The sequence below is a fragment of the Scyliorhinus torazame genome, chromosome 5 (assembly GCF_047496885.1).
Source record: "Scyliorhinus torazame isolate Kashiwa2021f chromosome 5, sScyTor2.1, whole genome shotgun sequence".
NCBI classification, from domain to species: domain Eukaryota; kingdom Metazoa; phylum Chordata; class Chondrichthyes; order Carcharhiniformes; family Scyliorhinidae; genus Scyliorhinus; species Scyliorhinus torazame.
In genome coordinates this window covers 167,208,712-167,225,429 of record NC_092711.1, presented here as the reverse complement: position 1 = coordinate 167,225,429, position 16,718 = coordinate 167,208,712, and the positions used below count along the sequence as shown (strand labels likewise).

Here is a 16,718-nt window from a genome sequence, read left to right as displayed (position 1 = left end):
GAACAACATTGGCTATTCTCCAGTCCTCCGGGACATCCCCTGAAGACAGTGAGGATCCAAAGATTTCTGTCAAGGCCTCAGCAATTTCCTCTCCAGCCTCCTTCAGTATTCTGGGGTAGATCCCATCAGGCCCTGGGGACTTATCTACCTTAATATTTTTTAAGACACCCAACACCTCGTCTTTTTGGATCTCAATGTGACCCAGGCTATCTACACACCCTTCTCCAGACTCAACATCTACCAATTTCTTTGCTTTGGTGAATACTGATGCAAAGTATTCATTTAGTACCTCGCCCATTTCCTCTGGCTCCACACATAGATTCCCTTGCCTATCCTTCAGTGGGCCAACCCTTTCCCTGGCTACCCTCTTGCTTTTTATGTACATGTAAAAAGTTTTGGGATTTTCCTTAACCCTATTTGCCAATGACTTTTCGTGACCCCTTCTAGCCCTCCTGACATACAACAACACCAGACATATCATGAAAAATTAAATGAAAATCGCTTATTGTGCTGCTGGCCTGCCTTGGTCTGCTTTAAAAGCCAGCGATTTAACCCAGTGTGCTAAACCGGGTGGCACAGTAGCATAGTGTTTAGCACTGTTGCTTCACAGCGCCAGGGTCACAGGTTCGATTTCCGGCTTGGGCCACTGACTGTGCGGAGTCTGCACTTTCTCCCCATGTCTGTGTGGGTTTCCTCCGGGTGCTCCGGTTTCCTCTCACAAATTCCGAAAGAGATGCTTGTTAGGTGAATTGGACATTCTGAATTCTTCCTCTGTGTACCCGAACAGGCACCAGACTGTGACGACTAGGGGCTTTTCATAGTAACTTCATTGCAGTGATACTGTAAGCCTACTTGTGACAATAATAAAGATTATGATTATTATCTCTCTCCGATATTAATTTACTGTCACCTTAAATGACAGCCATGCTGGGGAAATCAGCACTTTAATTGTGAACATTAGGAAAGAGACCATCCTTTTAGCCAGACAAATAAATGTGTCAAGCTGAGGGAGCAAAGGTTGTCAATGTCTTTAAGAGAGAGACCTGGGCCAAGCTTTCCAGAGTCTGCACCCTCCCTGGATTCACTTCCTTTCCCTTCAGTTGCTGCAAGTGACCAATTGAAGGTGAGAATGAGAAAAGAAATGGAAAGGGGGAGAAAAGAAAGTGTTTTACTCACAGATGTTGGAGACAGGAGGAGGTGTGAAGCTCAATCTTCAATCACTCCCATTGGCTGCAGGACCAGAGTCCTTCCGGTCGTCCAACTCTTCCCATTGGTCAACACCAATGCTGAAAAGTCAGGAGGTGAGCTCTCCCCCGCACATGCTCAGTGCCCCCTCTCCCTTGGGCATGCGCAGTCGCTGCCCCCTGCCCCCCCCCCCCCCCCCGGGGGTGTCACAGGTTCTGGTCGGAGACGTCAGCCGGTTGCCTGGAAACCTTGTCTCGAGGAGTGAGAACAATGAGTGGGCCCCGGCGGGGTTCCCGGGACCGTGCCTGCGCACTGGAATGCAGAGACGTCACCGCGGAGCAGAATGATTCCTATTGTCTCATTCACGCAGATCTCTCACACAATTAAAGGTTCTGGTTTCCCCAGGAGGTGGCTGATTTTTAAGGGGACAGTAAATTAATATCGGCCAGGAAGCACTGAGCAGGGACCTGTCAATCAGCCTGAATCAGCCCCTCAGGAGAATTGGGAGGGTGAATATTAGATACAGCAGAGTGAGAATGGAGGGAGAGTGTGTGGGACGGAGATTTACAGCTTTTGGGGAAACTACAATTGTCTGTTCTGAATTTCTATCCTGTACTGACAGTGATACATTTTTAAAACTCCTTTTACAGGATATCAGAAGGAGAGGATTTGCAGACAGAAACCTCACACCAAACATCAGCTGCAGATCTGCTCTATTCATTAGCCTTCAATTGTTGGATAAACGTTTGTCGATTTTGTCTACTGCAGAAGATTTTATGAATCAATTTGACTGGAAAAGCACCGAGATACACACATATCCGAGTGATAGTGTTCCAGTGCACAGAATGTGGAAATAGCTTTAATCAGTTATATAGCTTGAAGAAAACATAAAGAATTGGTGCAGGGAAAGACCCAACACGTGTGTGGACAAGGCTTCAACAAATGAATTGAATGTTGAGACGCAGAAAGACACTTGCAAGGAGAAACAATGGAAATATGAGGAATGTGGGAAAGGATTCATATCCCCACTGAAGCTGGAAATTCACCAGTCCTGGTGGGTATTTTTCATCCTATATTAAATTATAAGTCGTTGTTTTATTTGTTCATGAATGTGGGCGTCGCTGGCTCGTCCAGCATTTATTGCCCATCCCTGAGGACATGTAAGAGTCAACCACATTGCTGTGGGGCTGGAATCACATGTAGGCCAGACCAGGTAAGAATGACAGATTTCCTTCCCTAAAGGACATTAGTGAACCAGATGGGTTTTTACAACAATTGACAATGGCTTCATGGTCATCACTGGACTTTAAACTCCAGATTTTTATTTAATTCCAATTCCACCATCTGCCCTGGTGGGATTCGAACCCAGGTCCCCGGAGCATCACCCTGGGTCTCTGGATTACTAGTACAGCAACAATACCACGACGTCACTGTCTCCACATAATAGAGGTACGGACTTTGTTGATTTATTGTTTAAATATATGGTATTCATTTAAAATTTTAAATTTAAAGGGTTTACTCATGGCAGGAGAGCTCAAAGCCTTGGTTTGGTCCTCTTGCTCCATGTGGGAATCCAGGTGCATTTCCAGTTCCCGGGACCAGCATTGTGTGCAGGAAGTGTGCCCAGCTGCAGCTCCTGAAAGCTTGGGTTTCAGAGCTGGAACGGAGGCTGTGGGCATCCATGAGTCTGAGAGCATCGTGGATAGCATGTTTAGAGAGGTGGTCACATTGCAGCTGGAGGAACTTGAGGAAGGAAGGCAATGGGTGACCGCTATGCAATCCAAGAGAAAGAGGCAGGTAGTTCAGGAGTCTCCTGGGGCCCCGCTCGCAAATCAGTATTCCATTTTGGAGGTTGATGAGGCTGGTCCCTCCAGGGAGTATGAACAGAGGCAAGTTTCTGGCACCACAAGCAGCCTGTCTGTACAGGAGAGGGGAAAGAGAGGAAGAGCAATAACAATAGGGGAGCCTATTGTATCTGTAAAATCTCAGATATGTCAACCAGTATTTTAATCAAAGTTCTACCCAGGTGTCATTTACTAGTGAGGAGAACAAAGGACAAAATACAAGTTCAACAATCTTTATTGAACAAAGTTAATCCGTGAATTAACCCAAGTTTATATACAAGAATTACCCAGGATTCGGCTATACTACCCGCAAAGATCGCTGGATTGAACTGTAGATCCGATCCTCAAGCCTCTCTCGTCCATCATCACTAAATTTGTCTCACTGGCAATTCCTCCCTCCTTCCTTCTCTGGTCAGTCTGGGGTTAGTCAGGGTCATCTCCCACACCAGGTTTTCGCTGCTGGTGTGTCTTGGACATCTATTTTTATCCTCCTCCCTCCCCGCCTTTTCCAGAAACTTCTCTGGCTTCTGGCCATTGAGGTCTTGGGAGAGGGTCCCAATACCCAATTGGTTTCTTGATGTTTGCTTGACAGGAGACTGGGCCCCACCCCCAGGTATCCTTCTCTGTGGTATTTGCTTGCACATAACCTGTTGTTCTGGGTGCCCAAGAGTCTGGCTCGATCTGGGATACTGACAATGGGCTTGTGCATATGAATAGAGTGCAATGATCTGTTGATGGCGAGTTGATAGGGCAGTTCCAGATATGCCCTAGCAGCCTGTCTGAGTCTATATATTCAAACTTGACCAAGTCCGAATTCCCAGCATGGAATAGAGCAGTTTCTCCAGCATGGGGGGATTGTGGGAGCGGCGGCCGCACATCTTTGGGTTGTGGTTATGAGACCCACGGAGACACGGGGAGAATGTGCATGTCTCAAACCAGGGGCTGGTTTAGCACACTGGGCTAAATCGCTGGCTTTTAAAGCAGACCAAGGCAGGCCAGCAGCACAGTTCAATTCCCGTACCAGCCTCCCCAAACAGGCGCCAGAATGTGGCGACTAGGGGCTTTTCACAGTAACTTCATTTGAAGCCTACTTGTGACAAGCGATTTTCATTTTTCATTTCATTTTCAGACTCGTGACCTGGAGCCGGAATCGAACCTGGGTCCACAACGCCGTGAAGTTAGACAGATTTCCGATTGACAAGAGAGTTGAGTGTCATGGGGTACAGGTAGAAAAATTAAGTGAAAGTGAAGATGAGGAGTGAATTCTACACTCGAGGATGCGGTGAAGCTTTGGAATTCTCTACTCCAGATGTCTGTCATCAAGTATTTTCCATTTTGAGATTAAGGTTTCGAGATGTTGAAGATATCAAGGGATATGGGAGATAGTGTGGGAAAATGGTGTTGAAGAGATCGGCAATTGAACTCAATAAAGGGTTCAGCAAGTCCAATGGGCCAAATGGCTGACTGCAGCTCCTATTTGTTATGATCTCTGTGTCCAGGACAGGAAGCAGTGAGCAGGGATCTGTCAATCAGCCTGAATCAGCACCTACAGGAGAATTGGGAGGGTGAATATTAGATACAGCAGAGTGAGAATGGAGGGAGAGTGTGTGGGATGGAGATTTACAGCTTTTGGGGAATAAGAGAAGGAAGAATGTTCCATAGGAAGCAGAATTGTCTGTTCTGAATTTCAATCCTGTACTGACAGTGATGACTTTTGTAAATTGTTTTTCAGGATATTAGAAGAGGAGGAATTACAGACAGAAATCTCAAATGTTACGTCTCAATCTGACAGTCACTTGATTCCTTGGGACACACACACACAAGTGAGAGTGTTCCAGAGCACTGACTGTGGAAAGACCTTTTTAAAAATTCTTTTTATTCTCCTCCTTTTTCACACACATTTACACCCATCAACAATAAACAATAATCAGCAAGATATGTCAATCCCCATAATAACAACGATCCCATCTACCCACCAACCCCCAAACCTCAACCCGCATGTTTACATAAACAAATGACAAAAAGGAATCAGGGATTACCCATAGTCACCCTTAATCTACCCAGCCCCCCCCCCCCCCCCCCCCGCCCCCCAACTAATGTCGATGTTATCCAGTTCTTGAAAGTGCATAATAAATAGTGCCCATGACTTGTAGAACCCTTCCGAGCTTTCCCTCAGTTCGAACCTAACCTTCTCAAGGGTCAAGTATTCCAACAGGTCCCCCCGCCATGCCAGGGAACAGGGTGGAGAGGCTGCTCTCCATCCCAGCAGGATCTGCCTTTGGGCGATCAACGAGGCGAAGGCTATGATATCTGCCTCCGCTCCCGTTTCCAACCCTGGCTGGTCCGACACCCCGAATATGGCCTCCTGGGGACCCGGGTCCAGTTTCACACGCACCACCTTGGAAATTACCCGAAACACCTCCTTCCAGTACTCCCCTAGCTTTGGACAGGACCAAAACATATGAACGTGATTCGCGGGCCCCCCCCCCCCCCGCAACGCTCACACACATCCTCTACTCCTTCAAAAAATCGGCTCATCCTCGCCCTCGTGAAGTGCGCTCTATATACCACCTTCAGCTGTATCAGCCCCAACCTCGCACATGAGGTGGAGGCATTCACTCTCCGGAGCACCTCACACCAGACCCCCTCCTCTATAACCTCTCCCAGCTCTTCCTCCCACTTTGCTTTGATCCCTTCCAGTGGAGCCTGATCCTCTTCCAGAATAGCTCCGTACACCGCTGACACTGCCCCCTTCTCCAGTCCTCTTGTCGTCAACAGCTCCTCCAGCAATGTGGAGGCCGGTTCCTCTGGGAAGCTCTGTATCTCCTTCCTGGCAAAATCCCGAACCTGCATGTACCTAAACCCTTCTCCCTGCTCTAGCCCATACTTCACTTCCAGCTCCCTCAATCCTGCAAACCGACCCCGAAGAAACAAATCTTTTAGCGTCTTAATCCCCTTCTCTTCCCATTTCCGAAAACTTCCATCCCACCTCCCTGGCTCAAATCTGTGGTTCCCCCGAATCGGCATTTCCCTTGACCCTAAACCCAACCTTAAGTGTTAGCGAAACTGCCTCCAGATTTTCAATGAAGCCTGTGGAAAGACCTTTAACCAGTTACACAGCCTGAAAAATACATAACACCATTCACAGCGGGGAGGGACTGTACATCTGTTCTGCGTGTGGGTAAGGTTTCAATTGTCCAACTTGGAGAGTCACAAGGAGACGCAAAACATGAAGAAACCGTGGAAATGTGAAGATTGTGGGAAGGGATTCAAAGCCCCATCTGCACTGGAAGCTCATCGGCGCAGTCACACTGGGGAGAGGCCGTTCACCTGCTCTCAGTGTGAGAAGAGATACACTTGGTTATCCAGCCTGAACAAACACCAGCGAGTTCACACTGGGAGGTGGCAATTCAGCTGCTCTCAGTGTGGAAAGAGATTCAGTGATTCATCCACCCTGCAGACACACCAGCGAGTTCACACTGGGGAGAGGCCATTCACCTGCTCTCAGTGTGAAAAGAGATTCACTCAGTTAGCCCACCTGCAGACACACCAGCGAGTTCACACTGGGGAGAGGCCGTTCACCTGCTCTCACTGTGAGAAGAGATTCACTCAGTTATCCGCCCTGCAGACACACCAGCGAATTCATACTGGGAAGAATCCGTTCACCTGCTCTCAGTGTGGGAAGGGATTCACTGAATCAATCACACTGCGGAGACACCAGCGAGTTCACACTGGGGAGAGGCCATTCACCTGCTCTCAGTGTGGGAAAGGTTTCAGTTACTCATCCAACCTGCAGAGACACCAGCGAGTTCACTCTTGGAAGAGGCCATTCACCTGCTCTGTGTGTGGGAAGGAATTCTGTGTTTCCTCGCGCTTACTCAGACACAAACAACTTCACGAGTGATTCCAGGGATTGGATTCTGCTGTTACTGTTTCTGCTTCAGTTACATCCAGGACGGCATTTTGTTCATTCTGACAGTTGGTGTTGGAGGGAATTAAAGTTGAGTCCTGGAGACTGTGTTGAACTTTCAGGAAAAGTCTTTGTTTCACATGCATGTGGGACATACAGAGGCTCGGGCCTGAATGCTGCAGGTCCCTATGAGTCTGTGTCTCTGCCCCATTGTACATTGCAATGACCAGTTATACTGTCCGATGTCGTATTGATATGTTAATTGTTTTTACAGACTACCGATCTTTGGATAAATGTAAAACTTAATATTAACATTGATTCGTTTCACTGAATACTGGATGGTTTGCATAATCACATTAAGGGACTTCCGGTTGCGCTATGCCCGGGTAGGTCGCATGGTCGGCAGCTCCCGCCAACAATGGACTTTGGGCCCTTGTACAGAGCTCCAGCGGCACTTGAACTATGATTCCCAGTGTGGGAAGGAAACAGTGAGGATCCCCCAGCGCTGTATGGAGTGGACCAGGAGTGGGGCGATCAAAAAAGCGGCTTTGGAGAAGAGAGGAGAACGGGCGCGAAAAGGCAAGATGGCGGCCGGCGCGGATCAGGCAGCGTGGGCCCAGTGGTCACGGGAGCAGCAGGAGTTTCTTAGAAGCTGCCTCACTGAGTTAAAAGTGGAGATGCTGGTCTCTATGAAAGCTTCCATTGAAAGGTTGGTGGAGACCCAGAAGGCGCAGCGGGTGGCGATTAAGGAGCTGCAGAAAAAGGCCTCTGAAAACGAGGATGAGATTTAGGGCCTGGCGGTTAGAGTGGAGGCGCACGAGGTGCTGCACAAAAGAAGGCAGGAGAAGCTGGAAGACCTGGAGAATAGGTCAAGGAAGCAGAACCTGCAAATTCTGGGTCTCCCTGAAGGCGCGGAGGGGTCGGATGCGGGTGCATATGTGACCATGATGCTGGGAACACTGATGGGCACGGGGGCCTTCCTGCGGCCCCTGGAGCTCGACGGGGCGCAAGGAGTCCTGGCAAGGAAGCCTAAGGCGAACGAGCTGCCTAGAGCTATGGTGGTAAGGTTCCACTGCTTCACCGTCAAAGACTGTGTCCTGCGATGGGCAAAGAAGGAGCGAAGCAGTGAGTGGGAGAACTGCGAGATCCGCATCTACCAGGACTGGGGTGCAGAGCTGGCCAAGAGCCGTGCGGGATTCAACTGGGCCAAGGCGATCTTTCACAGCAAAGGGGTGAAGTTTGGGTTGCTGCAACCGGTGAGGCTGTGGGTCACGTACGAAGACCGGCACCATATTTCGATACACCGGATGAGGCGTGGACTTTTATTGAGAACGAGAAGCTGGACTTGAATTAATGGACTGCTGTATGTTGTTGGGGCACCCTGGTGGGGCGAGGGGGGCGGTGTTATGTTGGTTTTTTCCCGTGTTTTCTTTTTTAGCCCCTTTGTTCTGGGCCCTCGAGATTCTGGGTCTGTTTGCTGATTGTGTAGAGCTGCGTCACAGGCAGTGGGGACGGGCCGGACAGCGAGAGCAGTTTGCTGGGGGGGGTGGGGGGGGGGGGAGTCGCTCAACGTTGGGGATAGCACCCAAAGTTTGTTTGTTTGTTTGAGCTTTTTTTCTCTTGACACACGGGAATAAGGGAGGGGGCGCCCTCTCTCCCTCACTTGGTGGGTGTGGGGGGGGGGGGTGGATGTTGGAGACCCGTAGAGGGAGCCAACAGTGGGATTGGAGGTAGAGGCGAGAGCGGCCAGGGTCAGCATGAGTCAGCTGACTTACAGAAGAGCAATGGGGGGGGGGAGAATTGGGGTTAAGCGGATGCTTGACTTGGGAGAGGGGGATCGGGGGTGGGGGGGGGGCTGGGTTGCTGCTTTGCTGGCTGTAGGGGAAGCAACTTTCGGAGTCAAAGGGGGAGTCGGGACGGGGAGCCTCCGGCTGGGGGGCTGGAGTGTGCGGAAGGCGCAGACACGTGGCTGGCCTAAAAAAGGAGATGGCTAGTCAGCAGGGGGTGGGGGGTGGGGGTAATTAACCCTCCGACCAGGCTGATCACGTGGAACGTGAGGGGCCTGAATGGGCCGGTCAAGAGGGTCTGTGTGTTCTCGCATTTAAAGGGGTTAAAGGCAGACGTAGCCATGCGACAAGAAACGCATCTGAAGGTCACGGATCAAACCAGGCTGAGGAAGGGATGGGTGGGGCAGGTCTTTCACTCGGAGCTGGATGCGAAGACCAGGGGGGGTCGCAATCTTAGTGAGCAAACGGGTGGCATTTGAGGCGGGGGGTATTGTGGCGGATAAACGGGGTAGATATATTATAGTGAGTGGCAGGCTGCAGAGGGCCCGGGTGGTGCTATGATCGCGAATGCCCCGAACTGGGATGATGCGAGTTTTATGAAGCGAATGTTGAGTAAAACTCTGGATCTGGAGTCATGCAGTCTGGTAATGGGGGGGGGCCTTTAATACGGTCCTGGACCCGGCACTGGACCAGTCTAGGTCTAGATCGGGGAAGAGGCTAGCAGCGGCCAAGGTCCTGAGGGGGTTCATGGACCAGATGGGGGGAGTGGACCCGTGGAGATTCGCTCGGTCAAGGGCAAAGGAGGTTTCTTCTCCCATGTTCACAAAGTGTGCTCGCGGATCAACTTTTTCATGGTGAGCAAGGCGCTAATCCGAGAGTGGAGGGGGTAGAGTACTCAACCATTGCGCTCTCGGACCATGCTCCGCACTGGGTGGAGTTGAGGCTGGGGGCGGAGAGAGGCCAATGCCCTCTATGGAGACTGGGCATAGGACTATTGGCGGATGAGGAGGTCTGTGGGCGGATTAGGAGGAGCATCCAAAACTATGTGGCGACCAACGATACTGGGGAGGTTTCCGTGAGTGTGGTCTGGGAGGCGCTGAAGGCAGTTATCGGGGGGGAGCTAATTTCTATCAGGGCCCACAGAGAGAAGAAGGATAGGATGGAGAGGGAGAGGTTGGTGGGGGAGATACTCAGGGTGGACAGGAGGTATGTGGAGTCCCCCGAGGAGGGGCTGCGAAAGGAGCGCCAGAGACAGCAGGCGGAGTTTGACTTGCTCACCACAGGGAAAGCAGAGGCTCAGTTTAGGAAGTTACAAGGAGCAGTGTACGAGCATGGGGAGAAGTCAAGTAGGATGCTGGCGCACCAACTATGGAAGAGAGAGGCGGCCAGGGAAACTGGGGTGTTAGGGACAGGGGGGGGTAACACGGTCCTGAGTTCGGAAAGGATCAATGAGGTCTTCAAGGATTTTTATGGTAAATTGGATGAGTCAGAACCCCCGGAGGGGAGGGAAGGGATGAAGCAATTCTTGGACCAACTGAGGTTTCCGAAGGTGGAGGAGGATCTAGAAGAGGGATTAGGGGCCCCGATTGAGTTCATAGAATCATAGAATCATAGACGTTTACAGCATGGAAACAGGCCCTTCGGCCCAACCAGTCCATGCCGCCCAGTTTTTTACCATTAAAGCTAGTCCCAGTTGCCCGCACTTGGCCCATAACCCTCTATACCCATCTTACCCATGTAACCATCTAAATGCTTTTTGAAAGTCACAATTGTACCCGCTTCTACTACTACCTCTGGCAGCCCATTCCAGACACTCACGACCCTCTGAGTGAAGAAATTGCCCCTCTGGGCCCTTCTGAATCTCTCCCCTCTCACCTTAAACCTATGCCCTCTAGTTTTAGACTCCCCTACCTTTGGGAAAAGATGTTGACTATCTACCTTATCTATGCCCCTCATTATTTTATAGACCTCTATAAGATCACCCCTAAGCCTCCTACGCTCCAGGGAAAAAAGTCCCAGTCTATCCAGCCTCTCCTTATAACTCAAACCATCAAGTCCCGGCAACATCCTAGTAAATCTTTTCTGCACTCTTTCTAGTTTAATAATATCCTTTCTATAATAGGGTGACCAGAACTGCACACAGTATTCCAAGTGTGGCCGTACCAATGTCTTGTACAACTTCAACAAGACTAGTTGGAGGAATTGGTTAAAGATTTGGAGGGTATGCAGTCGGGCAAGGCCCCGGGACCGGACGGATATCCTGTAGAATTCTATAGGTAATTCTCAGAGCTGTTGAGCCCGCTATTGCTGAGAACCTTCAACGAGGCTAAGGAAAGGGGAACCCTTCCCCCGACGATGGTGCGGGCCTTGATCTCGCTCATCCTTCAGTGAGATAGGGACCCATTGCAATGTGGCTCCTACAGACCGATATTGCTCCTTAATGTAGACGCCAAACTGTTGGCCAAGGTCCTGGCCACTAGAATTGAGGACTGTGTCCCGGGGGTGATTAATGAGGACCAGACGGGGTTTGTTAAGGGCAGGCAGCTGAACACGAATGTGCGGAGGCTCCTGAACGTGATCATGATGCCCTCGGAAGGAGGGGATGCAGAAGTCGTGGCTGCAATGGATGCGGAAAAAGCCTTTGATCGGGTGGAGTGGGAGTACCTGTGGGAAGTATTAGGCACATTTGGATTTGGCGAGGAATTCATAGGGTGGGTCTAATTACTGTATCAGGCCCCCGTAGCGAGTGTGTCCACGAACCAGCTGCGGTCGGAGTACTTTAGGCTGCATCGAGGAACCCCGGTCCCCCCTGCTGTTTGCCCTGGCAATCGAGCCGTTGGCCATAGCGCTGAGGGGGTCTAGAAACTGAAGTGGGCTGGTTCGGGGAGAGGAGGAGCATCGGGTTTCATTGTATGCGGATGACCTGCTCCTGTATATTTCAGATCCGGTGGAGGGGATGGGGGAAGTCATGTAGATCCGAAAAGATTTCGGGGATTTCTCGGGGTATAAGTTGAATGTCGGGAAAAGCAAGCTTTTTGTGTTCAATGCGAGGGGCCAGGAAAAGAGACTGGGAGAGCTTCCGCTCAAGATGGTGGAGAGGAGCTTTCGCTACTTGGGCATACGGGTGGCTAAGAGTTGGGATGCCCTGCACAAGCTCAACCTAACGGGGCTTGTGGATCAGATGGAGGAGGACATTAAGAGGTGAGACATGTTACCGCTTTCCCTGGCGGGCAGGGTGCAGTCCGTGAAGATGACCGTCCTCCGCAGGTTCTTGTTCGTCTTCCAGTGCCTTCCCATCATCCCCAAATCCCTCTTCAAGCGGGTGAACAGGATTATCACGGGATTTGTGTGGGCAAAAAAGACCCCGCGAGTTTAAAGGCTGTTCTAAGAGTGCAGTCGGGGGGAGGGGGGGGGGGGATGCTGGCGCTGCTAAACGTCTGCAGCTATTATTGGGCAGCGAACATATCCATGATTCGGAAGTGGGGGGGGGGGGTCGGCGTGGAAACGGCTGGAGGCGCCGTCTTGCAGGGATACGAGCTTGGGGGCACTGATAATGGCACGACTGCCACTCCCGCCGGCACAGTACACTACGAGCCCGGTGGTGAAGGTGGTTCTGAGGATCTGGGGTCAGTGGAGAATGCACAGGGGGGAGGTAGGGGCCTCAGTCTGGACCCCGGTACGAAACAACCACAGGTTCGTCCCAGGTAGAATAGACGGAGGGTTTCTAAGCTGGCACAGAGCGGGTATCAAAAGGATGTGGGGGACTTGTTTATAGATGGGACTTTTGCTAGCCTGAGGGCACTGGGGGAGAAATTCAGGTTGCCCCCAGGGAATACCTTTTGATACCTGCAAGTCTGCGCTTTCTCGAAGAAGCAGGTGGTGGAATTTCTGCTGCTACCTGCCCGCAGGATACAGGACAGGGTAGGCTCGGGCATGTGGGTAGGAGACGGAAAGGTATCAGGCATATACCAGGAGCTGAAGGAGGCAGAGGAGGCCTCGGCGGAGGAGCTGAAAGGCAAGTGGGATGAGGAGCTGGATGAGGGCCTGTGGGTGGACGCCCTGGGCAGGGTCAATTCCTCCTCATCTTGTGCCAGGCTTAGCCTGATTCAGTTTAAGGTGGTACACCGGGCGCACATGACAGCAGCAAGAATGAACAAGTTCTTTGGGTGAAGGACAGGTGTGTGAGGTGTTCAGGGAGCCCAGTAAACCATGTCAATATGTTTTTGGCATGCCCGGCACTTAAAGAATTCTGGAGAGTCTTTGCAAAGGCTATGTCCAAGATCTTGGACACTCGGGTAAAGCCGAGTTGGGGGATAGTGATATTTGGGGTGTCAGAAGATCCGGGAATGCAGGAGCCGACAGAGGCCGGAGTTCTGGCCTTTGCCTCCTTGGTAGCCTGGAGACGGCTCTTGTTAATGTGGAGGGATGCAAAACCCCCAAGTGTGGAGACTTGGGTCAGTGACATGGCTGGGTTTCTAGGTTTGGAGAGGACAAAGCTCGCCTTGAGAGGGTCCTTGCTGGGGTTCTCCAGGCGGTGGAAACCGTTCCTTGACTTTCTCGCGGAACATTGAGTGAGGAGGTCAGCAGCAAACTGGGATGGGGGCGGGGGGAGGTGGGGAACTGTATCGGTTGTGGATCGATTTCTCTTGTAAATGGTAGTTATCCCACCTTGTTTTGTTAAATTGTTAATTCTTTTTTTTTGTTTTTTGTTGCCTTCTTTTAGTAGTGGTTTTGTAAAAATGTTGTAAAAATTTTGAATAAAAACAAGTTTAAAAAGAATGAGAATAGAAATGGAAAGGGGGAGAAAAATAAGTGTTTTACTCACAGATGTTGGAGACAGGAAGACGTTTCAGTCTGTGTGAAGCTCAATCTTCATTCACATAAAGCCGCGCTCTGATAAACTGGAGGACCAGAGTCCTTCCGTCCTCCAACTTTTTATATTGGTCAATATCATAACAGGAAGTTCAGGGATGGGCTCTATTTTGCACATGAGCAGCTTCCTCTCTTCCCGTGGACAAGAGCAATTCCAGCCCTTGCCCGCACGTTGAATAGAGCTGTCTCCCAGCGCCGGGGATTATGGGGGATACGGCCGCCATTAGTACTCCTGAGCCTTGTCTCCCAACTCCTGAGACAAGGATGAAAAATAGGGATGGGAGGGCAGTGACCCCACCCTGATACAAAGTACATTTGGGTAGTCACTAGATTTGATTGTGAGCCCCCCTCCCCTTAGCAAACAGTTTGTTAACTTCAGGTGTAAAGATTAAGACACATGATTAACATATTGGGAGGGAAATAGTTGAGTGTGAAACTGAACCCGAGAGTCAGCACCTTCAGGGGAGGAGAATTGGGGATAAGCAGGACGAGAAATCCTGGTGGAGGATAGAAGACAGAATTGTCTGTTCTAAATTTCTATCCTGTACTGACAGTGATGATGTTTGTAAACTCATTTATCAGATGGGTGGATTTGAAGACAGAAATTGCAAGGCAAGCACCACTTTGCAATCTGACAGATTCACTTAATTTATCAGGATCGGAATATCATTAACCATTGAATCTAGCAACTGAGCATTGAACCTGAAGAGACAAGGACACACACCAACGGAGGAACAATCTTCAATTTTAATGTCGATTGGGAGAATCAGATTCACAAAAATAGCCTAAAAAATGGGTTCAGAGACTTTTTGGAACAATTTCTTAGAGCCGTACATTCTAGAGCCAACCAGGGAGCAGACTATCCTCGCCCTGGTAATGTGCAACAAGACAGGATTATTCAATAACCTCATAGTGATGGAGCCTCTAAGTCACAGTGATCATAATATAATAGAATTCCACGTTCAGTTTGAAGGTGAGACGTGCTAGTCTAAGGGTGGAGCAATGGTTAGCACTGCTGCCTCATGGTGCTGAGGCCCTGGGTTCGATCCTGGCCCCGGGTCACTGTCCGTGTGGAGTTTACACATTCTCCCCATGTCTGTGTGTGTCACACGCCCACAACCCAAAGGTTTTCCAGTCTACGTAGATTGTCCATGCTAATTTGCCCTTTAATTGGAAAAAAAAGAATGGCGTACCCGAAAGACTGGTCTGAGACCAGTGTTTTAAAAACTAAATAAAGATAACTCTGAAGGGTAGGAAGGGAGAGCTGGCTTAAGCGAACTTGGGAGACTAGGTTGAAAGTTGGGACATCAGTATGGAAGTGGATGACTTTGAATAACTCTCAGCAAAGATTTATCTCAGAGAGAAAGAAAGGCTCTTTGAGAAGAATGCATCATCCATGGTTAAATAAGGAAGTCCAGGATTGTATTAAATTGAAAGAAACACCATCCAAATCTGCAAAGGTTAGTGTTTGTTTAAAGGTTGGCCAGATTTTAAGAATCAGCAAAGAATGACCAAAAATATAATAAAGAGGCAGAAATCTCAGACTATAAAAGTAGATAGTAAAGATTTCTGCAAGTATTTGAAGAGGGAAAGAATGATTAAATCCTTGGTCCTCTGGAGAGTGAGCCTGGGGAATTGACCATGGGAAACAAAGAAATGATAGAGGCTTTAAACAGATATTTTGTGTCTATCGTCATGGTTGCAGACTTGGAAAAATTCACAAAGATAATTGAAAATCGAGAGTAATAGGGACGGAGGAACACAGAACAATCACCAGAGAAAAGATGCCAGGAAAACTATTGGACCTAAAGGCTGACAGGTCCCCAGGACCGGGTGACCTGCAGCCTTGGGTAGTAAAAGAAGTGGTGGCAAAGAGAGCATTGGTTATAATCCCACAAAATTCCTTCGATTCTGGAAAGGTCCCAGTGGATTGGAAAATAGAGAATGTAACACCTCTATTCCAGAAAGGAGTGAGGCAGAAAGCAGGAAACAATAGGCTAGTTAGCCTAACTTGTGACAGGGAAAGTGAGAGAATCCATTAATAAGGAGGGTACAGTAGGATATTTAGAAAATGTAAACATGATTACTGTTTATTTGTAACAAGAACTATCATAAAATATGCAGTAAATACAACTGTTTAATGACAAGTTAATACCTAATACCCACTTCAACCTTCCCCACCCGCTATACACACATCACACACACACACACACACAAGACAGACAAACACAGAGGGGTGGAAAGGGGTAAAAAAATCAAAAGTGGAGGGAAGAAAGAGTCTTTATTCCAAATTATGGTTTTACCACACTTTTCTTCACAGCAAGCTTACAGATTAAAGTCTTTGGTTTATAGCCAGTAATGAGCTTATTTGGAGATTCATTCATTCAGGTACTCTCTTCTTTAAACATACAGTAGTCAAAACTTTCCTGGAGAGGCGCCTTAGTTCACATCAAACTTTGCTTTCAGTTTGTGGTTTGTCTTCAGGCCTCTGCGGTATCAGGAATACAGCACCCAGCTGGCCTTCTGGGGAGAGTTAGCTGGACCGTTTTGGAGCGAGTTAGCTGGATCAGCGTGCTGCCAGAATCAAAACTGAAACCAAACTGATATTTGGGACTCGGAAAAGCATTCCAGTGGAATAATCTCCAATCTCCACCTGTTACTGGGCAGATCACAGCCTTTGGGGCGAATTCATTGGCAACCAGCCAAATCAATGAAACGGATGTTTCATTATGAGATATGTAAGTCATAAATCACAAACATCCAATCCATTCCCATTATACAAGTTCTCTTCCCAGTCTTTACATTGGTAACCAGTCAGCCCTGAAACCTATGACAAAGCATCTGCAGTCACATGATCCTTTCCAGGAATATGTACAATTGTAACATTTAACTGTTGTAATAATAAACTCCAATGGAATAATCTTGTGTTCCAAGTTTTAAATTTCTCTATAAATGTAAGTAGATTATGGCCTATGTAAACTATGCTTGGCTGATTGTCATGTTGGACATATACGACAAAGTGCTGAAGGGCTAGTAGCAAGGCTAAGGCTTCATCTTCAATGTTGGAATAATTTCTTTGGCACAGACTGAATTATTTTCTAAAAATACCTCCCAAGCCTG

At 49.0% G+C, this 16,718-nt stretch overlaps 1 protein-coding gene across 1 annotated transcript in view; it reads left to right on the top strand.

The window, feature by feature from the left end:
• Nucleotides 1-5,263: 5,263 nt before the first annotated feature.
• LOC140420523 (uncharacterized) overlaps nucleotides 5,264-16,718 on the top strand; it is a 106,311-nt gene continuing 94,856 nt past the window's right edge. Inside the window, exon 1 of the mRNA XM_072504525.1 lies at nucleotides 5,264-6,837. Within this exon, the coding sequence (XP_072360626.1) occupies nucleotides 6,259-6,837 (579 nt within the window). The 5' untranslated portion in view covers nucleotides 5,264-6,258. The remainder of the gene's footprint in view (nucleotides 6,838-16,718) is intronic.